This window comes from Ammospiza nelsoni, chromosome 3, assembly GCF_027579445.1.
Source record: "Ammospiza nelsoni isolate bAmmNel1 chromosome 3, bAmmNel1.pri, whole genome shotgun sequence".
NCBI lineage: Eukaryota > Metazoa > Chordata > Aves > Passeriformes > Passerellidae > Ammospiza > Ammospiza nelsoni.
Genome location: NC_080635.1, coordinates 62,844,218 through 62,871,999, shown reverse-complemented (window position 1 = coordinate 62,871,999; position 27,782 = coordinate 62,844,218). Strand labels below are relative to the sequence as shown.

The window sequence follows — 27,782 nt, the reverse complement described above, 5'->3', positions numbered from 1 at the left end:
TTAATATTCAGAAAATTTAAACAATAGGTGTGGCATTTACTTCTGCAAACTGTGTGCATCTGTAAGGTTTCAAGTTGCTCCACTCAGAGGTACTTTTAGAGAAAACTTGGCTCTGTAATATACTTCCTTTATTATTCACTGTACTATTGCTGCTCTTCGCATCAGTGATCCACATTAGCCAGCTTTCTTATTTTGAGGAAAAAGCCTTCTTTTTTTCTTCTGTATTGTTAGAAGCAAGAAAGTGCTTTATCAGGGATTAGTAGGGTCCAAGGTGATTAATTTCTGGGAATGAGTGGTGTTTATACATATTAAATGCTCCTGTGCAGACACTACTCTCTGAAACTTCCAATAGCTTTTCAAAAGCGAAGAGAAGCTGAATGCAAATGATTATAGCAGGAAAAAAGTTGTTTTTTCCTTGTTTGGTTCTTTTTTTCCCTAGGGGGTAAATACTATATCATTCTTAGATTTTAGGGCAGGCCAATACAATAGCTGAAATAAGGAATAATGGTTGTCTTGACCTTTTAACTTTTTAAGGCCTGTTGGAAACTCAGCCGTTCCATGAAGCAGATGAAGATGTGGTCACTGATGTTGATTTCACCAATATGATTTCTGAAGAAGAAAAAGAAGAGTTAAAGACTGAGCTAACCAAGGTAATGAATTTGAATTTCTGTGAGTGTTAGTGTTTCTACTTCCTTAAACTGGAAATATTAATTTTAGGATGAAGTATACATCATAAAGGCATGCCTTTCCTTTTTGGTAAAATTATTCTAGGCAACAATAATGTAGCTTATAATTTTCTTATATACCTATTTTTCGAAGATTAAATATCTTCTACTTGATGATTGTACTGTAAAAGTCAAAATGCACATTCCCATTGTAGTCAAGACGTGTCTTTATTTATAAACGTTCCTTGAAAAAGAATGAAAGGTGTTCTCATTAGATCTGGTATTGTTGTTACAGTGGTTGAGCCACCTGACAGAAAAATTTCTTTTTGTGGTGCTCAGAGGAAAAGATAATAATGATGGTTACAGAAGAGGCTGATGATAAAAAGCACAGTAATTTTATCACATTTTGTTTCCTTTAGTACTGATGTGTTTTGAGAAGGTAGTATCCTTTTTCAGGAGTCTGGAACTCAGGACACTATGAAGAGGCTTAAAAATAATAAGGAGATGGGAGGAAAAAGGTGTGAACCACATGATCTCTTTATTACAAAGACTAAAGAAATTGTCTAAATTTGGTCTACCATGGAAGGATGGATTCAATTTTAATTATTACTGCTGAATACTGCAGTAAATTGAAATTCTGAAATGAAAAATGAGAGACTGGGGAAAGCTGTAGGTTTAATTTTTTTGAAATACAAGTCAAATAACAGAAATCACAGCCATATGAATGTGAGGAGTTGGTTTTGCCTTAAATGGAATACTTAAATTGATATTAAGTTGTAGTACTTAGAATACTTACAAAGTACTTACAAGTACTCTAAGAGGTAACATCTGTAATGACTTTCAAGTAATTTACCTGCAGTGCCGATTCAGGATTTTCAAGTGAAACAGAAGACTGTTTTTTCTCTTAAATATTTTATCAATCTTTGTGTTTCTGAATTAATAGTTAACTTTTACTTCTTTGCTGATCCTGTTACGTCTGTAAATAATCAGAAGGAAGCTGAAAGTTTACATACTCAGTTTATCAAATGAGTTAGGAGTTGGCGTATTCAATACTGGCTTTTTATGAGGACTAGAGGCAGTGGGCACACTGAAACACAGTTGGTTCCCCCTGAACATCAGGAAGCATGTTTTTATTGTGTGTGTGACTGAGCAGTGTACCCAAAGACGTTTTGGAGTTTCCATCCTTGAAGATATTTAAAAACTGTCTGGGTACAGTCCTGGGAAACATGCTCTAGGTAGGGCTTGAACCAGATGTGCTACAGTGCTCCCTTCCAGCCTCAGCCATTCTGTGATTCTCTTCTCTGGTGAAGGGACTTCACAGGCAGGTAGAAACAAGGAAGGAAAAAAGGCCAGAACTTCCTGCAATCATCTGAGAATGATATGCCTCTCTCAACAGAATTAATCTCAAGTGTTTCTGGGTATTCCTTCTGCTTACTGATCGCCATAGGAGAGAGAATTCTCGTTAGCCTGTGCTGGAAATGCTTTAATTCCTGTACTAACATACAAGTGAGAGATTGCCTGTCAAATATTATGATCTTGACTGACCTCAGAATTATTTTCTGAATTCCTCACAGCAGTTTACTGACATGCAGCTGATGCTTAAAAGCAAAATAAAACTGATAATTATGCTAAGAAAGGTTTGAGAAACTTCAATGTAGAGTGAACAAAGTCTGAACAAAGTCTAAAGTTAAATGAGGTTTATGACTTATAAAAGGCTGCAAAAAAATGTGTGACATTGCCTCCTTCACAAAGAAAAATTTGCTAATGTGGGAATTGGGTAATGTTTCCTTTTGCAAATCTATAAGTCTTTGCTTGCAAGCCCTTTCTGCTCCACCAATGATAGTTTTGTTTTCTTCAATGTTCTTATGTGCTAAGTAATACCTCTTTGAGCCTGTAGGAACAAGCACCTACTGTTTGATCCTACAGGCTCAAACAGTCCTGTTAGAGGGGTTCTGAGGGGTAAAAATCTTACTGTTCTGAAGGGTAAAAATCATCCTTAATTCTTCTATCAATAGTTGATAAAATGGGGACCTGTTTGTGAGCACTTGTTGTGCATTTATTTAAGCAGAAAATATGTGCTTCATATCTGTGTTGTGTATCTAATGTGTATATTCTTTGTTTTCTTCCTCCTTCTCACTCTGACAATAGGAGAGGAACAAGCACTACTGTTTTTCTGGCAGGATTTTTTTTGTGTCCTCTATTCCTATTCTCCTGCTAATAATCTCTTTTTACTGGAAACTTCTCAGAACATGGACTTGCTCTGTTCTTTTATTTGTAGCCTAGCTAACACAGCAGGGCTCTGACTCTAATCAAGCCTTAGGATTTCTACAATGAAACTAAAATGAGTAACTCTTACAGAAACTTCTAACAGTAATTTGAATTTACAGAGGTCAGCCTGACTTTTCAGAATAACAGCAGAAAATTGTAGCCCAAAAGCTTTACATAAGGCCAGGAGATTTTCTGCAGAGCAGATTCCCCCCGCCCCCCTCGCTGTGAGGAGCATTGTACAATGACTCTTGAGTCATGCTGGGGGCTGAGATTTTGAGCTACCTTGCTCACTGCTGTCAGTTGTCCTTCCATTACACTCATCAAAGTACTCATTTACTCTTTGGTGTCTTCCCCCTCCCACACCTTCCCAGAAGGAGCTATCTGGTTTCATCTAGCTGATGCACGGCATCAGCAGTGTGTGTTACTGCATGTTTGTTCCCAGTTTGAGGAAAGATTATAATGATACCTTTTTCTGCAAACTTATGGGAGATGTACTGTATGATGTGCCGATACTCTTCTGACTCTGTTGCATTTTGAAAGAAGGGAACCATGATAATTAGAAGCTTGTATTTCTGTTGACTGAAGCACTAGTTTTATAATAGAGTTATAAGCATTTACAAAAGTGGACTTAAAAAATTCCTTAACAAGTGATGCCTGACTTCCATGAGAATTAGGTTTGTTACATGCTTAAATGCTTTTCAAGATCCTACTGTAAGTCCCTAATCCTTTCTACCTACTTCAGAGTCATCACTGATATTTGAGCACTTGAGGGCGGCTTTGTATCTGTCATTATTTCAAAATGATGGAAGTTGAGGAGGATTTTGTCAATTCAAAACTGATTGCTGTGTTATAAATAATAAATTACTTTTCTTTAATCAAAAATGTTGCTCATACTTCTGCCATTGAGCACAAGGCTAATGCTTGTTCAGATTATCACAGCTTTAAAATGTCTATTCAATGGAACAGATGGAAAGTAATTTTAATAGAAGACCCGAAATGTTTATATATCCAAGTACCTGATGATCAACCTAGTGCTGGCCCATAAGTGTCCTGGTATCAGTTTAAGTAAAGCTCTTTAGCAGTGTTGCACAGGTAGTCATGCACTAAGGGGTTTCCTCTTGGTGAGAAAGAACCAAAAGGAGCTCTGAACTGCTGCCTGAGGAATGCTGACATTTGTGCTTTCTTTCTATAAGCGTATAACCAGTTATTTTCTCAGAAGAGAGCCTCTTGACACCTGCCTCTTGACAGTATTCTATTTGCAGGTTAGGAATATAATGGAGCACACAGGACATGGGGAGGAACAAAGCAATTTGGATTGCTGTGTATCTAACAACAGTACTGGTGAGGTGTTGGCATCACAGGCATTGGTCAATATTAACATCTACTTCACTCAGGTCATGATTTTGCTCTGTGTTCATAGCCTTGCTGCTTAATTCCTGAGCTGCTTGTATATTGAAATAGCAGGTAATGACAAAAGAAACTGATAGCTGGGGGATTCAAGGATGTGACTTTACCAAGAACAGTGAGCTTGCAGCCAGTTTTACAGTGAGGCAGAATGCTTGAATGTGTAAAATAAAATAATGCTGGTGCTGATGTCCTAAATATAGCCTTGGAGGTCAGTACTGCTTCAGCTGGTGCTTGCATCATTCGCTGCAGCCAATGGAATTAAATCAGAGGGAGACTGTGGCTCCAGGGAACTTAGCATATGGTAATCAGATAAGTTGCCATATGTTACCTTACTAACATATGGAGGAAGGAACACAGTTGGTAGGGGAATTTCTAAACCTGAAGTGAAAGGCAGCTGCTCTGGTGTCACTTGCCCTTGTTAGCTTCAATATCTTAGTGTGCTGCTTGTGTAGATTAGCTTGGGAGGCTTCCAGGTGAAGAACACAAACCCCTGCTCACTTGCAGGAGTGCTGCCCAAGGAGCAGGATTCTGAGCCAGTGGGCACGACCATTCTGGAGTCCCTCTTCTTACAGTCCTGTTTTCTGGTTCTCGCCTTGGAAAACACTGGCTTTGATTAAATGTTTCAAAAAATGTTTACAGCAGAGAGAATTATATTGCTCTGTTTGGGCTGGATGGATCCTTTACAGCTTGAAATTGCAGTTTGGTTAAATACTAGGATCTTTGAAAAAACTAATCTGCTCTGTCTTCTGAGTGCTTTTATGCTTTAGGTACTGATCACTCATATTAATAGTTCAACTATAAATTTTTATGTTACAATTTTGAAATATGTAGGGCCTAAAATACATAAATAAAACTCATATGACAAGGATATTACATTTGATGGTACTCTCAAGTCATATATTATCATGCAGCTTTTTCTTTTTTTTTATCTCCTCCTAAGAATTTGCATATGTTTTTTTCAGGACCAGAAGACAAAAAACCTGCAAGTATGAAGTTAAAAGCCTGTGCATTCAAATAAATGTATTTGATTGAATTTCCCAGTCTTCTCTTGTCCTGTCCATTCCCATTTTACCAGTGAATGAAAAGCTGGTATTTGAGACTCCTAATGCTCCAAGGCAGATTTGGGTGAAGTTGCTTCCTTACTGGACAATTCTCTCCCTTATCAGATGCATGTGTGTGATGGTGAGCATAGGTGACACAGAGGCATTAATTTAACAGTGTCAGCTCTGTTCTGGGCATGCCTTTGTGACCTCCACAAGCTCTTGACTCAGTCTCTCTAGGTACCTATGAAAAGCACAAGTTTGTGAGATTCATTTAGCCTCTTAACACTGCATGTGTTTATCATTCTGTGGGAACAGGCTAACTCCTTTCTCCTTGTTTCCCTCAGCTAGAGGATGAAATTTCAACTTTGCGGCAAGTGCTAGCAGCCAAAGAGAAGCACCTGGTTGAAATTAAACAAAAACTTGGCATAAGTCTGATGAATGAACTGAAGCAGAACTTTAGCAAAAGCTGGCATGATATGCAGACAACTTCTGCGTGAGTACTGATCTTTATACTTACACATATGAACATACCATGTTTTTCTAAAACTCTTTGGGCTGAATTAATAGCAACATTGGTAGAAAGAACCACCCACCTTCATCAAGTGCTGTCTGAGAAGTCATTTGCTATTTTTTTTACTCTTCATTTGACAACTGAATTTGACACTTAAGGAGAAGGAAAAGTGAGCTTCTCCACAAGTGAGCTGAGCTGGGAGTTGACAGCAAGTAAGGCAGGGGGCAGTGGCATGCATCATCCATGAAGGAGCAGTCTCACAATACCTGACCAAAGAGACCAGAGCAGTCCAATGACAGCAAAGAGGGTCAAGCCAAGAGTTCAGACCTCCAAGTGCCTCTGTACTGATGAGCCAAGTCCTAGATCAAGCCAGGGAGTCAAATCTGTGAGTTCAAGATCTGTGAGGTACCTGGACAGATACAGGCATATCATTAATATGACTTGACATTAAATTCAGTCTAGGCTTTGGTATAGGTCCCAAAGGAAGGGAAAAGTTGCTTAACAAGCATTCTCCCAACTCTTGCACAACATTTTCATCACAGTCTTACCCAAGGTTTCACAGCTGTGCAGTGCCAGATCTCGCCTTGAGCTGCCAAGTTCAGGGGATGGGGGGAAAGCATTAACAGTTCCTCTCGGTGCATTCAAGATGCTGACAGAGACTTGGTAAAATATGTTAAAATGTACACTTTGACATCAAAAGAACTATTCTTTGTATTTTCATGAGAAGTCAAATAAGGCATAAACCCCTTAATAAAAATACAGTTTGTATGTCTCCTGTCTTTCACTGTTGGACAGTTTCTCATCTAGGTCCTGCTTCTCATGACGTGTCATTAGCAGGGGTATCACTGTTGCCTTGGTGAGGATGTCTGGCATGTGCTAGGAGAGAACAGTCTAGAGACACTAAGCTTTAGAAGAGAGGAGGGGCACAAGACATCTGAACTAGGATTACTGGGAGAGACTAGCAAAATTTTGAAGCAAAACCTTTCATTTTTACTTGAAATTTGCTAGCAAGTTCCCAGATAGGTTTTTATTTTTCCTCCACATTGACATTTTCCACAAAGATAGACTTAGGGGACTTTTTCAGTGTGGTAGCTGCTACTTTTTATTTGAGATGAGTTTCAGAACTACAGTCCATTAGGTAAGTGTCCAGAAATTGTTATGTGGAACTAACAGCAAGAGTCCCATTTTTGCCCCAGAAAATTCTCATGTTTATGGTCCAACTGCTGTATAATTCTGCTAGACACTCATGCCAGAACACCAGTGCTGATACAAATCATGGTAATCCAGCATTCTTAAGAATGGATGCGTTGAGTAATAGAGGTGATTCATTGTTGCTGTACCAAAATAGCAGTGGGGCAGCATTATTCACCAAGATTCTCTGATTTAGGAAGGATGAAAAGCTTGGGGTTTTTTTTAAAAAACAAGTTCTAAATATTTACATGCCTGTGGTTTAGGTTTTAAATCCACAGTTACTCATTTTAAATTTTAAAATGATCTGGTTTTAAGAGGTGAAATTTTGTTTCACCTAGCTGGTGTGCTTTCCTGTAAGTTAAAACTTCTTTTCTTTAGCAGGGAGCTTTTCAAAGCCACTGAGCACCAAGGGTTTTTTTCCACCTATTGTAATGTTTTTAAGCTCTCCATTTAGGGATGCATTCTTAGATTTAGAGTGGACTTAGAGGAAGAGGGGTGGACTTCTCTCAGTAACAGTCCTGTAAAGTGTGCTTGACCACTAGTTAAGAGTCATGACCTTACTTACAGGATGCATGCCACCTCTACTGACTAAATTTAAACTTGAGATTTTGACTATAATAATATAATAAATAATAAAACCTATAATAAAACCTATTTTAAAGCATTTACATTTTAAATGGTTGGCCACAAGTTCCTTGTTAATTCCTTATACTATTCAGTGCACTGGTGTTTAGTATAATCTATTATATTGTAATAGAATGTGTTGGGGGAGGCAAAGGGTTCTGCTGTGGAGCACATCAGTAACTACAGAGCAAATGATTGCCTTGGGTTTGGTTTGGTTTCATGGTGGTAAGGCATTCAACTGGAATGACTTCCCACACACACCTTTTTAATGATTGGGTTTTCAGTGAATAGAGGTGGGTGGATATTCAACTTCTAGCAATGCAAGTTTTTTACATTTTAAAAATAGATAATTCATTCTTATTTAGATGCCAAAAGCAGGGTCATGTTGGTGGATTTTGAGGTTATTTATTTTAGCTTCAGAAATAATTACAAATGTCTTTACATGGATATTTGTAAAGACCATAATTCAGTTTTTCTAATTATTGTTCTGCTACAAAAGCAAGGTTTATATAACCTGAATGCATTGTATTCAGTTGAAGCTTCTAGGTAGTGCTTCTGTAAAGTTCCCCCAGGTCTCCTTACCTTCCATACTTCAGATTTTCACCATACAGTGGATTAAGGTAGAATATAGTATTTATGACAATTAACCCGGTTTTATACAGAATCACAGAATATTTGAGGTGTTAACAGCAATGTGAGAAGACTCTCTGGTCCAACTGACTCTTTCAGTCAGGACCAGCTAGAGCAGAGTGCTCAGGACTGTGTTCAGTCAGGTTTTGAATATCTCCAAGGATGGAGATTCTACAGCCTCTCTGGGCAACCTGTTCCATCTTCGATTGCCCTCACTGTGAAAAACATTTTTCTTAAATACTAAAATATCAATATATTTTAATATTTCTTGCATTGAATTTGTGCTGACTGCCTCTTGCACTTCCACTAAACACCACTCAAAAGAGCTTGCCTCTGTCTTCTTTCCTCCTTTCACTAGGCTGTTTATACACATTGATGAGATCCTTCCACGAGCCTTCTCTAAGGTGACCAGCCCCAGCTTTCCCAGCCTCCTCATATGAGAGGTGCTCCAGTTCTTTACCATCTTTATGCACCTTTGCTGGATTGCTGGACTTGTTCCAGTTTGTCCACGTCTGCCTTGTACTGGGAAGCACAGACCAGGACCCAGGTGTGGCCATAGCCAGGGGTGACGGGGAAGGATCACTTCACACAACCTTTGCTGCAAAGGCACATTGCAGACTCATGTCCAGTTTGTTCTCTACCAGGATTCCAGGCCTTTTTCTGCAAGGCTGCTTTCAGCTGGTTGATCCCCAGCCTCTACTGGGTTATTAATCCCAGCCTGCAGGACTCTGCATTGCCCTTTGTTGAACTTACTGAGACTCCTGTTGCCTCTTTTTTTCGGACAAAATCCCAAGTCATTGTATTCTTCAATGTGATTACAGAATTGCATTTATTATATATGGAGAAGGTTACAAGGGTTACTTTAGCCTTTCACTACTCCTTCATATTAAGCACTAAACACTATAGATCCACAAGATATCTTGCCCTTTGCTGAGCAGTAATGTTGTAACCACACTCAGCCTTGTCCCTCAGCTTTTCATTTGGTGCTTTTCTGTAGTTTTTTGGAAAAAAAAAACACATAGGACATTGTAGTCCTGTCTTCTTGTGAGATATTTCAATTCTGCTGAGTTTCTAAGCAGCAGTTTTATCTGTAAAATTACCCACCAATAAACTCACTCCAGCCTAATAGTTCCCACAAACTTCTTAGCCATCCTTTCTTAAAATGTTATCAACTTCTATAAAACATAAACCTCCTATTTTAAATGGTTAACCTTTCAACCCATGGATGGAATAATAGCTATGGACAGAGCTTCTAGGGAGATGAAAATGCTTGGTTTGCTACTAAAGCTGTTTTCAGAATGGCTTTTCAACTTTTGACCTTAGACAGAAATTTTCACTTGTAGAAAGGGAAAAGCTCATGAATTATAGGCCAAAACAAGAGAACTGTAAGTGCTGGCTCCCAATAATATGTTTCCTAGACATGGCCCTGGGCTATTTTTAGATGGTGACTCTCTTTTCAAGCCTTTTTAAGAAGGCTTCAGTGTTGCTCTGTTCTTGCATGCGATATTTAATTAAGATTTGGGACAAGAACATTCAACATGGACTTGGCCTTTTCCTCCAGAGGTGGAATAAAGATCAGTTCATTGAATATTGACTGAGCTATGTGAGCAAGCTTAGTTCTGCTGAGAGGAAACTTGAGGACAACTGCATAGGTTTCAACAACCATTGGGAACTTACTGTTTTATAGTTCAAATTTCTGCCAGGACACAGGAAAATAAAAGGTAATAGTTGCACTGCATGTGTTTTAGCCTTACAATCTATGGTACAGGCAGTCTTTGTTAATATAGCTTTAAATACATAGTAATGCATTCCAAAGTTTCAGAACTTTTTTCAGTAAGTCAGATATAATTTGTGGACAGCCACAGGCCTACTGTGACTTCTAGGAATTAAGTAAACTGTGTTCCCACACACATACTTCTTGTGAGAGGTAGTAAAAGAAATGTGGGTGTTTCTGTTCATTGCAATGTGTAATCACCTTTTGACATTTTCTTCTCTAAATTTGCAAGTAAATGTAGCAGTTGTGTATGTGAAGAAATTGTGTGTTGGCTTTAGCAAGTACATTACCTGTGAGTGGGTCTGTGCTATATGGAACTAAAAGGAGCCTTTCCCTTCCACTTCCTTTGCTGCCATTGGGTCAGACCAGGCAACCTTCATACTGTCTTCAAAGAGAATTATTTTGCTGCTTTTCCACATGTGTCTCTGACCTTGAATTTTAAAGGGTAGAGTAATAAGGAGAAAGAACTTTAAGAAGTTAATTTACTCTGTTCTCATTGTTCCTTGTCCAAAAGGTGTATGCCCATTTGTTTGCACAAGAACCTTCAGCTAATGGAAATTCCACAGCAAGGTCAGGGGATCTGTTCCAGATCTTCATTTCTCAGGGAAAAACCCACTGTAATTTTCATGAGGCACCAGAAAATATAAACATGTATATAATAGTGATCTTCATGTGTGTATATCTAACTGTAAGGATGGGAAGGGAGGCCTGAATGTAAATTGAGATCTCTGAAATTACAAGGATTAAAAATATCCAGGAAAGAGTTAGTCAAAAAAAGGGGAAGGGGAAAGAGAAGGGAAAGGAAATGAAAGGGTAGAAAGGGAGAGGAAGAAAGAAAAAGAGAGACTGGGATGTGTTTAGTCTTGCATAATTTTTTTAATCTAATGTGCAGTACATAGCCCACAGACAGTGTTACTGATACAGTTTAAAGTGGGATGAACTGCCTCTAATGTCTTAAGATCATCTGTGCTTTAGCAAAGATATTTTGGCTTTTTGGCTGTTCTGTCTGGAGTGTAACCGTAGCACACTTTTCTCCCCCCCATTCTATGCTGCACTGCACAAATAATGCATTTCAAACAACTGTATCCCATATTTTTCCCATGTGTTTGAAGTTTACAGAGCAGTACAGCCCAGAATATTTGTCACCTTTGTCTGGCACTGACCTGTGACTCTCTCCAGCCTATTGAACAGCCAAGTCACCTTCCAAGTGCTGCACAGATTGCTGCTGCAGCCTGCAGAGGTTCAGTTCCCTCAGTTCTCTCCTTCCTCTCCCTGTGGGAGAGGAACTACCTGGGGCTTACTTCGTTAGATTTAGGTGTATGTACCTCTCCAAATGCCAGCACTGTTTCAGTTCATTCTTAACATTCCTGGCAATGGGAAGGATGACAAAAAATACATCTGTCATTTGGTTTTGAAGTTGGAATGAATTTCAGGAGAGTACTAAAAAAACCTTCCAAAACAAAAACCTAAAGTAATGCACAACAGCTTAGAGTTAATTTGTGGCAAAAAATGACAATACGAATGCTCATAGAGAATGTTTTATGTACCTTTTATCTGTCATATATGCATTTGTCTCACTGGACTATTAGCATAATTTAGTTAATGCTGAGCCATGTTTCTCCCAGAAAATCAACAGAAAAAGAGTTTTGTAGCTGAGAGTTTCTCAGGGATCCAGATGCTTTAGATCAATTGCAGAAAAGTCATTCTTAAGATGACTAATGGTTTGAAAACTGAAAAGAAGTAAGCTCCACAGGGCACAGCTTGTGCTACCAGGCTCTGCTCTGCTGTATGGTTTTGTTGTTAATTGTTTGCATTCTGTTACATCCTCTGTGAGCCTTATCACAGGCAAGGCTTGCTCAAATGGATTAATTTTGCCAGCAAACATTGATGGAGAGGCATAATGCTGAATGAAGATGAACTAATTAGCAAATGTACTAATTTTACAGAAGCTGAATTAAAATTCTTTATCATTTACTGCAGTACATCAAATGTGCAGCTTGAGATGCAAAATATAAATATTATATGTGTAGCCTACTTCTGTCAGCACAGTCTGTATTGCACCTGTGAATGAAGGGTACATTTAACTCTGCCATGTGAAGGGCAATTCTGTACTGAGATGAGATCAGTATGATTGTCCTGTCATATCCTGCAGATGATGTTGGCCATTTAAATGTCTAGTTCTGTCTATATGGCTGCTGCTTGGCTGTACTCTCTATAAAGCACTTGTTCCTTCACATGTTTTATGAAACAGTATCTCCTCATATTTCCTTTCACTGTCTGTAAAAACCACAGTGAGATATATATAGTGAGATCTGGTTGTCACAGGATAGCATAACCTAAATGTAGTATATGACACTGTCAAGTGAAAGTGCAGTCAGAATATGCAAATCTACTTTGTCTAAATAGTATGTTACAGCACTGGAGACATGAGTTATCTTTAAAGCTCCTTTTAATTATGTTGGGCGTGTTATTGGAATATAACTGCAATATCAGCATGTTTTGTGATAACCTCTGATAATCACTTTTATAAATAATTGCTTCTGTTAAAGAAATACCCTATTTTAAAAACAAAATTATCATCAGAAGAAGGATGAATTCTTAGGTCAATGTCATATATAAAGATAATGTTCAAATGTTCACAGGTGAGTGTTATTTACAAGTTTAAAATTGAGACAGCAGTTGATATAACTTATTTGTTTAATCCCTCATGTCTATGAAATACATTATAAATATTTATTGTTAAGTGCTGAGTGAAAGCACAGAATATGAGCCTTGTTAACCATTACCAGCAATTCTTCTGTGCTACAGAGTATTTTCAGATGGCACAAAATCAGAGCAGGATTTCCTACTCTAACTGAATAAATCAAGTAGGCTGTTTCTACTTTTGTTGATGCTACTTGGTGTACTGCTGATGGTGCCTTTGTATGGGTGTAATGATGTATTTGTGTAAAAATGCACTCAATGGCTTGGATGAAAGGTGGTCTTTCTTGAATCCCTGTATCCTAAATTATCTGAGTTTGTTTTTGCTGGAGTATTTCTGCCCATAAGTTTTGGGGTCACTGGTTGACCTGAGATGCTGGCTGGCTGATTCCTAAGATGCTGTTAGGTGTCTCCATGAGCTGGTGGTCAGCACTCACCCAAGGATTGCCAGCAGTGGCTGCTGAAAGGAGGAGAGTGCCCAGGTATTGTAGATGACTTAGCATGCAGAGCATTTGGTGGTGCAAGGAGGACTTAAACCATACCCAGAGCACTTTTTCCAGGTAATAAGTGTTTGTAGTTCTTACCTGGAATATCCAACTTTATTTCTGCAGGTAAAGGTTTCTGAAAATTATGTAAGCTTCTCAGTGCATTAAAACAAAAGTACAAACTGCTGTGAGTTACATGACGTGATGAAAACTGCTTGGTCAGGTGATTAGTGTGCAATACAACTGAGCAGATTGCCAGATGACAGAGAGAATATGTTGAAGAGATCATTGTTATCAGAGTGCTTGGCAAAGATATCAAATGGATGCTGTAAATATGAAATAACTATGAAGATAAATATATCTGAGCTAAAATACAGTGCATCATACATGCAAATATCAACACAGCACATACTAACTACAGGGAGGCAATGTGCTCTGTGGAAAGATTATTTTTGAAGAAGGCATAGTGATATATGTAATGGTGGAGAGATGGTAATGGGCAGGAGGGTTAATTTTTAAGCTATCAGAGAGCTCTGCTGAGATGCAAATTATTTTTTCTTGTTTCTGCTGACAGGTATTGCATGTTATGCTCCATTTTCACCTTTTTTATTTTGTTGTTCCTTAAGGCTCTTCTTCAGCATTGCTGAAGGGAGGAGGGGACATGTCATAGGTCATTTTTGCTGAAGTTGGTGCTGAAAAAAGACTAGTTGTGTAACAGTTTTAGCTGGATTTGTGCTCTTATGTAATGTCAAAAGTATTAGGAACACAAATGCAGTCTCCATGTCTTCCTCACTAGTGGAAATACTGGAGGATGTTTGGTTTATGGGATTTACAGAGAAAACACAATATTGCTGGAATGCCAAAATCAGTGTCATTCCAGCTACTTCCCTGAAGATATGTTCTGACCAATGTAATGTTCAGAAATATGTAGGGGACTCTAATGTTTCTCAGTGAAATTTGGGTCTCTCCTGTATGGTGCATTTTGGACTGTTCTCCAAATAGTTTTAGATGGTGTGAAGAACTTGCAGTGAAAAGGTAAGACATAGAGATATTTTATCATAAAGTTAAATGTGCCTATAAATAAAATTAACTCCAAGGTGTCATTTCAAAAAATCAGTTTAGGGGGATATCTGAAAAGTATTTTTATTATGTACATTCAACCTGTACATAAATAGGTTGCACTACAAAGGACCTTTTAGACTTGGAAGTCAAATCTTGGTCTTCATGTTGTCATCAGCAAAATTCCACTTGTGCTGAATGGTTTAGGAAGCTTTTCTGTTAGCAAATTCTTTAAGACTTGTATGCCAGAGGCAAGAGAATATTTGATTTTTTTCTTTTTCATGGGCAACTCTTACCAATAAGCTATGTGCTTATAGTTTGCCAGTAGAACCCTTATTTTAGGGTCTCATCCCATTCTAGTTTATGAGAGTATATCTACTGTCAGCAAAAGAATGACATAGCTATTGAACTAGTTAAGCTAGAGAATGAGGCCTCAGTGAAATAAGAGTATTGCATTCTTGCCATGTCCAAGGATGACTGGCTGAGAAGAAAGGAGATTCGGTAAAAGACAATCTTTTCCATCTTCTCTCTACTGTGCTAGAATAAATAAAGCAAGCATAACCATTGCTTCTTCCTTTCTAATTCTAATTTGTGTTCCTTCTGTCAGTGTTGCAGTGTTTTAGCCCTTGTTATTCAACAGTGTCAATGTGTTTGGTTCGGCTTATCCAACTGGAGACCCCTAGAAATTCCGTACCCTAGTCTTCAGTTGCTCCCTGTGGATTGCCTTGCTAGTGAAAACAGAGACAAGCACCTTCATAGAAGGAGCCCTTTCACTTGGTGGTTTAAGAACTTGTTAGATCAGTAGGATGTTGTGGCTTAGGAACATAAAATTCTAATATATTATCTGAAAGGACAGAGCATTATGTGGCCTCTGCCATCGAAGCGGTGGTTTGTAAAACACAGTCCTGAACAGAGCACTTTCAGCAATAGGTCCTGCTGGGGCTAAAGCTATGTGACAAAATGTGGTGTGCCATACTGCAAATGTTACTCTTATTCCCCTCCTTCCTCCACAAAGTTATTACTTTCATAATATAATATTTTATGTATATAATATTACTTTTATAATATAATAATTATATACATGATAATAAGGAGAAAATCCCCTGTTGTAAGGACTTAGGCAGTAGGATTTTTTTTTCTTTATCAATTGCCAGTATATTTTGGTACATGCTCACAATTTCATAGTTTTTGTTCAAAGGAGAACGAGAACCAGTGGAGTTTTATTTCTGAATTTTTTATGATCATTTCTTGTCTGCCAACACACACCACAGGATAGAAGGCTGATTATATTGTGCTCTCCTTTTGTTACTAGGTCAGTACTTCTAATTCTGAGCTTGTCTGCGTCACTGGGAGTATCAGATAATTTACTCAGAAGGAAGCCTCTGACATGCTCAGAATTAGTTTAGTCAGCAGAAAGTCGTCTGTGCAGAAAAGCTTACTGATTACTCTGAGAGTGCAAGTTACCTGTACTGAAGGGTCTGTATGGGTCAGAGCATTTATTCTGAATCAGTAAATTAAGATGATTCTGTGTTTGAATCTGCATGCTATTAGTGAAATTAGTGACATATTTTAAAATAATTCAGTCTGACTAAGAATATGCATTCACTCTCTAGGTTTCTTCATCTTTCTTTCTCTGTCCTTCCCCAAATCTTCCTGTAAAGAAATTTTTAAAAGTTAAAAGAAAAGAAAATTGTGGAATGTGGAAACGGATTTGATGATTTTTTTCCATTTTAAATATCACTGAATCATTTTGAAGTGTATCTCTTAAATTTACCTAATATGTATATGCTTGAAAGAGCAGAGTTGTATTTGTCCTGATTCTTTTCTGTGCTTCAGACAGCAGATTTTGTCAGAAGATCAGTGTCTGCTGAAAGAATTCTTACTTGATGTAAATATGATTTTCTGTAAACAAAGTTGTATCAAGCAGGTATTCCACAAATCACTGCATTCTGGTCTTAACCAGCATGCACTGTCCCGTCTGGGGGATGTTATCTGCAAGGGGGAAAGAGAGGATTGCTGAGATAAGGATTGCTCTGGAGAATCCTGCACTTAGGAAGCTGTGCAGAAATGGGCATCCTCACCCACGCTTGTTTTGAGCCACAGTTACTATGTTTATCAACATTTCAGTGGATGGGACTCAGAGAGAAATTAGTTGCAGGGATTCTAGTCTCTCTTTGTTAATACTTAACACTATTTCTGTTCTATTTTTTGTTTCCAGCTACAAGAAAACACATGAGACCCTGAGCCATGCGGGGCAAAAAGCAACAGCAGCTATCAGCAATGTAGGAACAGCTATCAGCAAGAAGTTTGGAGATATGAGGTATCAGCATCTGCTGCTTCTCTGGTCTTATTTAGAGGACTAAATGTATAAATCATTTGTCAGCTCTTCATTTCCTTCTATGTTAGTGTTTTAAAGGTTCAAGTAGTTTGTAGTTATTTAATAACATTCATGTTTTTAAGTGGAAAGAAGGTATAATGATGACCAAAGATAGAATTTTTATATAAGTTTTATTTTTGTTTTAAAAAGTACAGTCATAAATCCTTTTGTAATAACTTTGAAAACTCAAGGAAACGTATAAGTTTTCTTCATTAACCCAGTTTTATTCTTATGGGGACGCTAGAGAATAACATCATCTGAAGAAAAGAAGCCTACCTAGGAGCTGCTTGTGATAATACAAAAAATATTTCAGGCTATTTTTATTCGGTTTTTATTCAAGACATACTGCAAAGTTTTGTTCTGCAGTTGTATAAAAATAGATATGATAGAAGTAACAGGAGTTGAGGTCAGTAGAACTACCACTTAAAGGCAACTTCAGTGTCAGGCTTTATATGTTGATGTATCTTTTAAAGTGTTGGTTTTAAAGTTCCTCAGTATGAGAGCAAAAATTGTATACTGTAAACCAGCATTCCAATTTTCATTAGGCAATGGAATTACAGAACCTCCTGAGTGATTGAAGGAGTTGATTTTTTTGTTATAAGTGGACATGGATAACTCTAAAATTGTGTAATTAGGGTCTCATTTATTAATAGTGCATATTATCCCATTAGTATGTACTCATTTTTTTGTTATTTTGTAATGTATGAGGTAACCATATCCTAAAATCTGTGTGTGCTGCAAATGACTGAAGCTTAGTTCATGGCCATAAAACCTTTTTTCCCCCTTTTTATTTTTATTCTGGATCTTAAATCTTTAGAGTCCCCCCCTTAATACCTACCTTTTACATACAGCTCAATAAATCCTCTAAAGAAGTACTTATGTTTTTCTAGGTGAAACTGAAAAAGGAAAATCTTCATTACTGTATCATCTGCTTTACAGTGTCTTTTTCCACACTGCAGTTCAAAATGGAAATGTAGTGAATGACTTGCAACCTTCATACATAACTTAGTAATGTATGAAGAACTAAGAATTTTTTACTTGATACAGTTAAACATTCATGAGTAGTATATGCCTATCAAATGCTAGAAGAATAAGCAGGCATGCAATTATTTTTTTAGTGTATATTTTTTAGTGTTCAGAAATCTAAGAGCTGAAAACTTTCTAAAACATAAATTTGAGCCTTCATTTAAAAGAAGAAGGTTTTCCTTCATAAATTTATCATTATTTAGAATTTATTTTAACTTTTATGAGCTTTTGAAATTCATAACACCTCACGTCTCCCCAGAGGAATAGAAATTTATGTGGTAAAGTCTGTGGTTTATTTGTTCATTCATTCATTCATTCATTCATTCATTCATTCATTCATTCCCTATTTGGAGTCTCCCTGGTCTTTCCTTTGGTGCCTTCTGGCTCTTCCATTATGAGAAACAGTGAGTGAGTTCTTCTGACCTTCATTTCACTCATTATTTCTTGTGGGTTTATTGTGTTTCACTTCAGTTCCCTCTTTCCAGGCTCCAGTTGGATGGGTCACTTTCACAAGCCTTTTTACCTTTGTTAATTCTTTCTGCCTTCCCTGCATTTATAGTTGTATTCTGTATTTTTGAGAAATGTATAAGATATGTGTGATGCATGTGGCACCAACATATTCCCTGTTTCATTTTATGTTTTCTTAACACTTTTCCTTGCAAAAAAGACAAGCCCACAGCTCAGCAAACAGGTCCTGTTGCTGCTTCCATGCTTTAGATCCTGCAGCAGTGACCAAAGAGTTTCTGTGTGAATACTTTGAGCACTGGCTCTGGATTATAGAGGGAAGGATGACTTAGCGGTTCAGGATTTCTCAGGTCCTGTTACTTGTGCCTTGCACATGGTGTGAGATTAACTGCAAAGGCAGAAATGTCTTCACTGAAATACAGCATGTTCAGCCTTTAATATTTCCCTTAATTAATCACCGTTACCAAATGCCTTTGTCTTACCTCTCAGTATGAGCCCCCCTGCCCATGGCAGTCATGCTTCTGACATGGCAGATGGGAGGTGTTTATCCCATTAGCTCTTTGGCTCAAAGCAGAGGCTGAGTCCAAAAGCATTTTGATTAGTCAAAAAGAGGATTTCTAGTAGCTTTCTTTTATTGGAATTATTACCTTGAATCTGGTTGGGATTTTTTCAGGACAATATTAAGTACCAGCACTGCCTTTTTAGTGGATACTTGCTGCTTTCAGTTCTCAGTTAGGAGAGTTTTCTTGATGCTTGATGATGAATCAGCAAGTGGTCTAGCCAGGTTCCCATAGTCATAGAGAGAGTGGCATGACTGGGACCTTCTGCATCTGCTGCACATCCCAAATCTGGAGTGATGGTCAGTATGCTTCCCTTAGCAACAAAGCTGGCCTAAATTCTTGGCTCAGCTTGGCCAGGTATAGTTCTGTGTGGGGTCCCATTACAAACCTTATCACTTAAATAACCTGATTATTAAAAATCTTCCCCCTCCCTTTCCAGTCTCACTTGTGTTTGGACATAAAACTGTAAAGAGGCAAGAATTTTCTGTGTCATTGTTGGCTTGCTGTTTTTGCTAATCCAAATAATTTTATTTCAGTGATCTAGTGTATGGATTATCACCACCCCCTCCCATCCTGCTGTTTTAAACAAACATCAGACTATAGCTTAATTCTCTTGGTTAGGCATTAAGGCTGATAGTCACCAATGACATCCAGATGCAAATCCCTGTTCTGTTTTCACTCAGAGCAGACATTTGAAACTGATTTCTAAAATCCAGATGTCATCATAATTCCCAGTATGTTCAGCAGCCTTACCTCCTGGTGATGGTGATTTTGAAAGGGTTTGTAGACAGACTGACTAAATACTGAAACCTGCCTTCTTTATGAAACAAAATTCTGTTTTCTATATTACCTGCTACATCAACTGTACAGAGCACTACATGAAAAACATATTTCTGTTCTGAAGTTATTGGATCTTAATTTTCATTTTGTTTTATCTCTAAAAGTATTACTAAAATATAATATAAAAATAGGCCAGATAGACTCCCCCAAATGTGCTATTTTGTTATGTTAGTGTTCAAGAAGATAAAATCTGTAAGAAAAATCACAAAATTCTGTGTGTCTGAAAGAACAGATGCCACCCTTTGGGGACCAAGTGCTTTTCCTGCAGCTGCTGTGCTTCTCTTTCATCCCCACCCCATCTTCCCAGTGTCACTACTCTGTAATTCATTTTGTGCATAAGTAATCACTAGTGTTTTACATTTTCTGAATTTTGTATTAATAGGCTTGTAAGGGATCTTTACAGTCATAATGTATCCTATTTAATATTGTGTTTCTAGAAATACATAGAAATGCATATAAAACCAATGTACAGATACCTCTGCTTTAGGATACAAATCAGACACTAGCAATATAGCTAAGATAATAGATTCTTTATTAATAGGCCTTGTGATTTATTATATGCCATGAAGAATTTTTTTTTGCTCCTCCATCTCCAGCTCACATTGTCTCTTTTAATATTTATCTGGTATGGAAAGTTAAGAGGAAGGGGGTAGTCCCAGGTCACTCACAGGGCATTGATCAGAGGCTCAGATCTCTAGGTATTAGGGACTGCACTGACATTTTAACATGGCTCTTGCTAAGAAAAGCACAGATCTGATAGAGTTGGGGGTCTTTATCCTTTTCTCCTTTTCTGCTAAAGTTTGAATATTTTCATGCTATACTGCTGAACTACTCTGCAGTTGTCTGTATGAATCTATGTCTCATCCCTGCTGATGACCTTTTTAGAAACAAGTTGTGATACCAAGTGAGAGATTTTCTGGGTTTTGGGTTGCTTAAAAAAAAAAAAAGAAAGAAAGAAAAAATAAACTATGTGCACTACACTACTATATGCACACTCCACATACATTGCTGCTACTCAAGTAAAGGTATTTAAAGATTAGGCTAACAAAGGCATGCATGCAAATGAGGATGTCAGCAGTTACATTTTGTATAGCTCCTTCATTCAGCTGCCTGGTACGTTTTCTTTAATTACATGATCACACAGACCCCTTTCAAATTCAGTGCCTGGGATGAGCCAGCTCTCAAGATGAATGAAGGTAATATAATGCCTCACTCCTGCCAGGAGTTGGAAGGCACAGGTGGAAAGACACAAAAGGCTGCAGGGAGGGACAGCCTGGGGCCATGACTGTGGCAGTTGAATGTGCCCCGAGAACAGGAGGCACCAGAGGGGTGGAGGAAGGCAAAATTAATTCCTCTCCAGAGGTGCAAGGGGGATTCTGGGAACTACAAAGCAGATACTGGAGGAATGCATTAACCTGTTATTTTCAAAGCATCTAGAAGATAGCATGATAGGAAAAACATAAAAGGGTTTGTCAAGAACAATTACCTTGAACTGACAGCACCTGTCATAGAGGATAGATGGAAGGTAGGAGATGTGATAGAGCTTGACTTTGATAAGCCTGTCTGTATTTTTCTTGCAGAAGTAGAGAAATACAGATTAGGTGTTATTGCTTTAGCAGGAAGAGAGCATAGGGAATTGAAAATTGTATCCAAAGAATAGGTCTCAGTAGCTGACCATAATGTAGGATTTTGCAGGCATCTGTCCTGAGTCTGTTACCCATCAGCATTTTCTTTGCTGGGTTAGATGAAAGTGCCACGATGGCATTGCTTAGAATTCCCACTGATTGCAGTGGCAGGGTATGCAAGCACTTTAGGCACCAGGATCAGAAATCCACATTATTTTAAATGATAAAATAAAATTCAGTGTAGGAAAGTGTAACATGCTTTATTGCCAAATGGGGAAAAAGTTCAAAAGCAGAGATGGGGAGCACTGCCCATGCAGCTCTGCAGAGAAGGACTACAAGCCTAGCCTTGTGGTTCACAAGTGCAGCTGAACAAAAGTTATTTCTGAAGGCTGTGAAATCTCTGTAATTTAAAGTTTTTAGAAGCAGATGGGGACAAAATCTTTTGGTGATGGCTCAGGTATGATTAATCTGCTTTACCACTTCGGGAGTTGACTTTGGGGGTTTTTGTTGTTGTTGTTGTTTGTTGTGGTGACAGAGTTTTTGCACAGCCTTTTAGAATTTCTGTGATGTAAGCATGTTCTGGGCACTTAAAATTGCTGTCAGATGTGAATTCCTTCAAATGCTGTAGCTGTCATGCCTGCAACTAACATTCTCAAACTTTTTGTCTTTTGGTACCCCTATAAAGGAAATAGCAATATTTCCTTTATATAAAACTTTCTTGCTTCAGAAAATTATTTCATAAGCGTTTCTTTTGCTGATGGATGAGGAAGTTGTTTTCTCCCACTTCCATGGACATTTGTCCCTTAATTTATGCTGGTTTTTATAGGTCTGCAGTAACAGAGATTTCATTATGTCTGTGCAAGTATCTGTACTGGCATGGAGAAGGGGGTGGCTGGCTCTGTAGTGGGAGCCAGCAGGTAGTAAAAGGAGGGCAACAGTATTACTGAAACAGGTCTGAGCAGAAATGTGTTGTGAAGACAAACCCTTGACTGTTTGAGAAGCAGCAGTATACATGATGATGTGTATAACCTTGTAAATAAACCTGAAGAAATCAATGCTTTTCTTTGGAGCAAAGTATGAACATTGCACAGTAAATAATGCATCACACTACACATTGAGAAAGGATGTGAAAAATGAGTATTTGAAGGGATGTTCATTAAGTGTGCACCACCTCTCTGGCTCACTGCGTGAGGCAGGTGTTCCCTTGAAGTGGTCTGTAATTAAAGACTACATCAGTAACACAGATGAAGGAGAGGCTTGTCTGCCTCATCATTTCTCAACTTTGGAACATTAATGACATCCTTTGAATATTGTATATCAGTATGTCTCTCCCAGTTCCGCCTTAATTAAGTTTCCTGAGAGGTGAAACACAGTGTCAAAGTGTTTCAAGTATTATTTTCAACAAAGAACAAGTATTTTAGAAAATGTTGTTTTAGGAATTAAAAACTCCTTATTTTTTGCATACCCTTTTTAAACTGAGAGATGATTAAGGGATTCAGAGGGAGAAAAACATCATTTGCTCTTATGTACTTGTAGAATTCCAGTCATCTCTACTTTCTCTTTAATGATACTAAAGGAGGCTATGAGAAGAGAAAGCAGCATTGTTTAAATCTGTTCTAATGAAGAGAACACAAAATGTAGTTTTTAAAGATAAAACTTCTGTTTTTCAATGCATACAGAATAGGTGACTGCATAGTGAAGGACTGAATGAAAATTTTTGCTTTGGGGGGATATGAACTGATCCACATTCTACTGTGAATTCCAGCATCAAGATTTGAATGTAAATTATTTTTTTTTCTCCTTGGGCAGTTTGACATGCTACAGATGTGTGTGTCTATTTTTGTTACCTTTTCCTAATACTTTTAACTCTTGCTTTTCTTTCCTTGTGCATCCACCCCAGATCGCATTCAATTAGGTAAGACACATTACTCTCCATGAACACTGCCTCTGTATTTGACAAGATTTGTTTTATGGGCTGTAATGCAGTAACCTCTTTCCTTTCAGCATCATTATATGCTACTTAAACTGTTATGCCTCATTCTTACAGCATGGTGAATGTAACAAGAAAAGGATTGGACTAAGTTTTTGCCTTGAGTAGATTAATCTTAAATTCAAATAATGGACACATTCAAAAGATGTTGGTCTTGAGAAAACCTGCTTATATATAATCCCATTCTCTCAACCATATTCTTTCTGTCAGAGGTTTAACATGAACAACAAACAGTAAAAAGTTCTATTCAGCTGAGCTTTGTAAAGATTTTATGAAGTATTTAATTACCTCATCTTCAATAGAGCAAAAGTATCTTGGTCATGATTCTTTAAAAGTCTTGAGTCTTGGGGAAATTTCCAAGTTCTGAAGATGATAAAGGAGTTCTTTATAATTAGAGTTTGAGTTTATTAATTCTGTAAAGCACTTGAATATATGATTTAAAAAAAAAGTTAGAAAACAATTTTATGTGTTCTCAAAGATTCTTTAAGCAGTCTGGCTTTAGGTCTGATCACCCTGAGGAGAGGCTGAACAGCCCTGAAGGCCTTGCACTCCCTCTGGCCTTCAGTGTATCTTCAGTGCACTGAAAAGCTCAAAAGTATTTCTTCCATTCAGCTAAGTTATCCTAACAAGGACTCTAATTCATGAGTAAATTACAAAGTACAGCATAGATTGACCTTCTAAACTCACTCTGACATGAAACTAAAATGTAATAAGTGACAGATTCCTCTGTCATGAAAGATCCCTGTTCTCTGCAATGATCACTATCACAATCATGCATGTCTTCAAAGAAAGCTTAATATTTTAGGCTTGTACTAAAAGAAGATTTTTGCACTGTTTCTATAACTTGAATTATTACCTCTTTAGAGAAATTAAAATATGAACTCAAAAAATAAGCATTTAATATTTTGATTGTCTGTCATGTGCCATCTCTTAGCTGTGTGAATTTAATCTTCTGGTTTAAACCTTTATATTTGGAATGTTTTGCTATTAAAAGAGGAGCAGTCTATGCTGAAATACTTCCAAACTCTATTTTTGCCTATTTGTTGTGGGTTGCAAAATTAAAATGGCGAGGATGCTTGTTTAATTTAATGAGGACTCTTAAAGATTTGCTGCACTTGTGAAATGTTTGGGCTAATCTTTCATAAGTCTTAAAAATTGTGTGAAAAATTGAACATGAAACATTAGCATTGTCTGCTGTCAGTTCTTGTCTATCTGATCTTAGAAGAAGCCTTAAAATATATACAACAGCAAACAGTTTGTATTACAACTCATTATTCCACCTGCTTGCCAAATATCTCTTCCCTCCCTTCCCCACCCCCATTTGTGAATCTTTAATCTCTAAAAGCAAATCTGTATGTAGACTCAGTGCTGCTCTGATTTTGTGTCGTTTATAACAAACACGTGTGCTGTTTGTATGAGAGCTTTCATTTTTTAATGCTATAATCATGCTTTGCTTGCAGCCAAGTTCTGGTGATGCTTACAGTAAAGGTCTCCCTGTTCTCAGTCAGACCAGGCTGCAGCTGTCAGCCAACACTGAAAGTAGCAATGCAGGGGTTTTTGGAAAAAGACACACTCTTGCATCACACACTTTACCTAAACTGCTCAGATCTTAATGTCCTTATGGGAAGTTCTTAAGCTTCAAGTAAAGATTCTTATTTTCGACCAGGCATGATGTTTCCCAGCAGCAGGGAACAGGTGATGCTGTGGGAACAGAGTTGGTGTCTCAAATGGGCGAATTTGGCTCTTTTAAGTCAAGCAGTCAGCGTGGGTGGCATCTAGAGGTCTAAAGGTGTGCAGCATGATTTGGAGATCTTTGAGTGATGCAGAGGCACCATCCTCTGCTTACAACTTTCCAATACTCCTGCTGCTGGGAAGTCTGAGGAGGGAAGTGTCAAAAAGAGAGCTGGATGAGAGCTGTGGAAAATAGTTCCATACCTTTGGTAAAGTTGAGGAGTGAAAGAGGAAGTGAAATGTCCTGGAGAGGTGCAGATATGTGAGAGTGCTGCCTCTCTGGCTGAAGAAACCTCTTTACCTGTTTAGGTAAGCAGCTGTGCAGGAACCTTTTGAGATTAGGAGTCAGCTGAACCAGCTCTGCTGGTGTGCACAAACCTGGGGTGTATCCCTCCTGCCCAACACAGAGCTCGTCCTCTGTCACTGCGGGACATGGAGGTGGCTCTCTGTGCCCTTTCACGTGTCTCTGTAGATAGCCAGGGTCTGCACCATTTAAATGGATTTTGCCAGGAGCTGTTTTGCATCATTCTTTTGAGCCCCACTGCTGGTCAGTTGACATGAGAATGTGGCAGTAAGATCTTTAGTGCTGAGAGTTTCACAAGCCCCTGCCATCAGAAGAGGAAGAGTACCAGCTGTCTTGACTATATGTATATGTACATTTAAAGCTAAGTTAAAAAAATACATTATAATCATATTGGAAATGAGATTTTACAGCATTTTTTTTCTTATGTTTTTCTTTCATCCCACAGCTATTCTATTCGCCATTCCATAAGCATGCCTGCAATGAGGTAATGTGCTACCCACATTCTATTTGCTATGGTGATGTTCAACAGAGTAATGAGGGGGGATTTGCATACTTTGATCCTGATCCTGCAGTTTTTAGTTGGATGAAAAGTCTCACTTCAATCAATTAATGTTATTCATGTAGATGAGTGCTGCAGGACAGGCTAGCTGTGGTTTTGTTGTTTTGGTTTTTTTTTCATTTTAATTGTATTAACTGCTTAATCTGTTCTACAAGCCTTTGAGTAAACGAAGCAGTTCTGAGATGTATTTGGGTAGCTGATTGTTATCAGGTTTGTATTACTGAATCTGAAATTCAGTTGTTTTGCTGTCTCTAGAACATCATCCAAAGCCCATTAACGTCAGAGATGCTTTCCACTCCAACAGAATTTGGATCATGCTCCTATGGAGGGATTTTACATGAGTGCTTTCATATTTTAATGGCTATAATCACACTTTACTTGGCTGCAGCCAAATATTGACGTCTGTTCAAGTAAAGCTCTGACTGTTTTCAATAAAATTAGTATCCAGCTTTCTTTTTACTCCCTTGGCCTCTAAATACATGACTGTCCCTACTCTGTGCCAAGCATGCATGAAAAACAAACTCACAACTAAATGATGGATGCTAATTCATTCAACTTCAGCAGGTGGATAGTTTAAGGCAGCATTCACCAATGTGACCTATGGATCACATATAAGTTGTAAAACTGAGTTTCTCTCTCCTTTTGACCCTTCTTGCCCTATGAAAAAATCTGTCATCTAAATAACAGAAACTAAATTTGCATTATTGTTTCAACTGGCTTCTGTTTGTCCTTCCCTTAAATTGGGGTCATTTTAAATCAGCCTGATGAGGGATATGATATAAATGTATTTGCAGAGCGAGGAACTGTGCTGGACAACAGGGCCTGAGCTTCAGAGTATTCACTAATAATGAAACACAATGTATGTTTTAAATGAGCTCTCAGGTGCCAAGCAAGGAGCAGAGAACAAGAAGATCCCCTTTACCCACGGCAGACTTGTCCAAGTCTCCACTATGTTGGGTGAGCACAGAGGAAAGCTTAGCTTAGTCAGAAAGGCACCTTAGGAACACAGTCTCTCTCTAAAGTCTTTGTCTTTGAAAACAGCAGTGACAAAATCAGAGGGAAGGGTGGGGGGGCAGGGCAGGATTCCTCAATGACATTTGGGACCCCTTCCCATGTGGTTCTAATCTCCTTCTTGACCTTAGGACATTAAACTTGGCATCTTTTTAATAGTGTAGGTTATGAATTTGCTCATCAGCTGAAAAGAATGTTTCTTTCTTTACAGCAACAATACAAATGGATAAAGCCATAGAAAAGCAGCATTACAGGCATCATTGTCTGGCTGTTCTTCTGAGAACATGACAAATGTATCATAGAATAGGCAGGCCAGTTATAATTTGGTTTCAATTACTATGCAGGTTCTACTTTTGAAAATTTGTAACTAAAAAGTACTCATCCGATTACCATAATTGGATTTGACTGACAGAGCACAAGTGAGTGTTCATAGCCTTGTGCTGCCAGTCAGCCTTCATTCTGTGCTGGCAGTGTTGCCTGGCAAGAACTGATCAAATTGTGGAATTATCCCATGATGTTGGCAACTGACTCTTTTTCCTCCATTCAACTTTTTTTCTCCTAGGAATTCTCCAACTTTCAAATCATTTGAGGAGAAGGTTGAAACCACTGTCACAAGCCTTAAGGTAAATGTTAGGGGCAGAGTTTGCATTCCTGTGTGTGTTAAAGTGTGACAGCTTAGTTGGCCTTATCATTTGTACAGGAGACTGATTTAGTTTGTTGTTCCATCAAGAATGTCATTGAGCACTAATGGAAAATGAAGGCAATATGCAAAGAAATTGTTTTCCTTTGCTTTGTTGCTAAGCAATTATTTCTGATGCCTGCCAAAGTAAGCAAGTGGTCTCAGAAATGCCAAAAATAGTGATGGTAAGGAGTGTCTGTTCCCAGTCATCTCAATGTGTCATTCAGAAATAGAAAAAGGTAATTCAAACTGCACAGC

At 38.1% G+C, this 27,782-nt stretch overlaps 1 protein-coding gene across 4 annotated transcripts in view; it reads left to right on the top strand.

Annotated features, from left to right (window-relative positions):
- Window positions 1-539: 539 nt before the first annotated feature.
- Window positions 540-27,782, top strand: part of TPD52L1 (TPD52 like 1) — a 30,925-nt gene continuing 3,682 nt past the window's right edge. The window contains exons 1-6 of one of the 4 annotated variants that reach the window (XM_059468151.1): window positions 540-650; window positions 5,728-5,876; window positions 16,576-16,677; window positions 23,151-23,165; window positions 25,721-25,759; window positions 27,408-27,468. In XM_059468151.1, the coding sequence (XP_059324134.1) occupies window positions 603-650; window positions 5,728-5,876; window positions 16,576-16,677; window positions 23,151-23,165; window positions 25,721-25,759; window positions 27,408-27,468 (414 nt within the window). In that variant the 5' untranslated portion in view covers window positions 540-602. Of the gene's footprint in view, window positions 651-5,727; window positions 5,877-16,575; window positions 16,678-23,150; window positions 23,166-25,720; window positions 25,760-26,089; window positions 26,236-27,407; window positions 27,469-27,782 lie in introns of those variants that run through there. The other 3 variants (XM_059468153.1, XM_059468152.1, XM_059468154.1) reach the window with 3 other exon arrangements.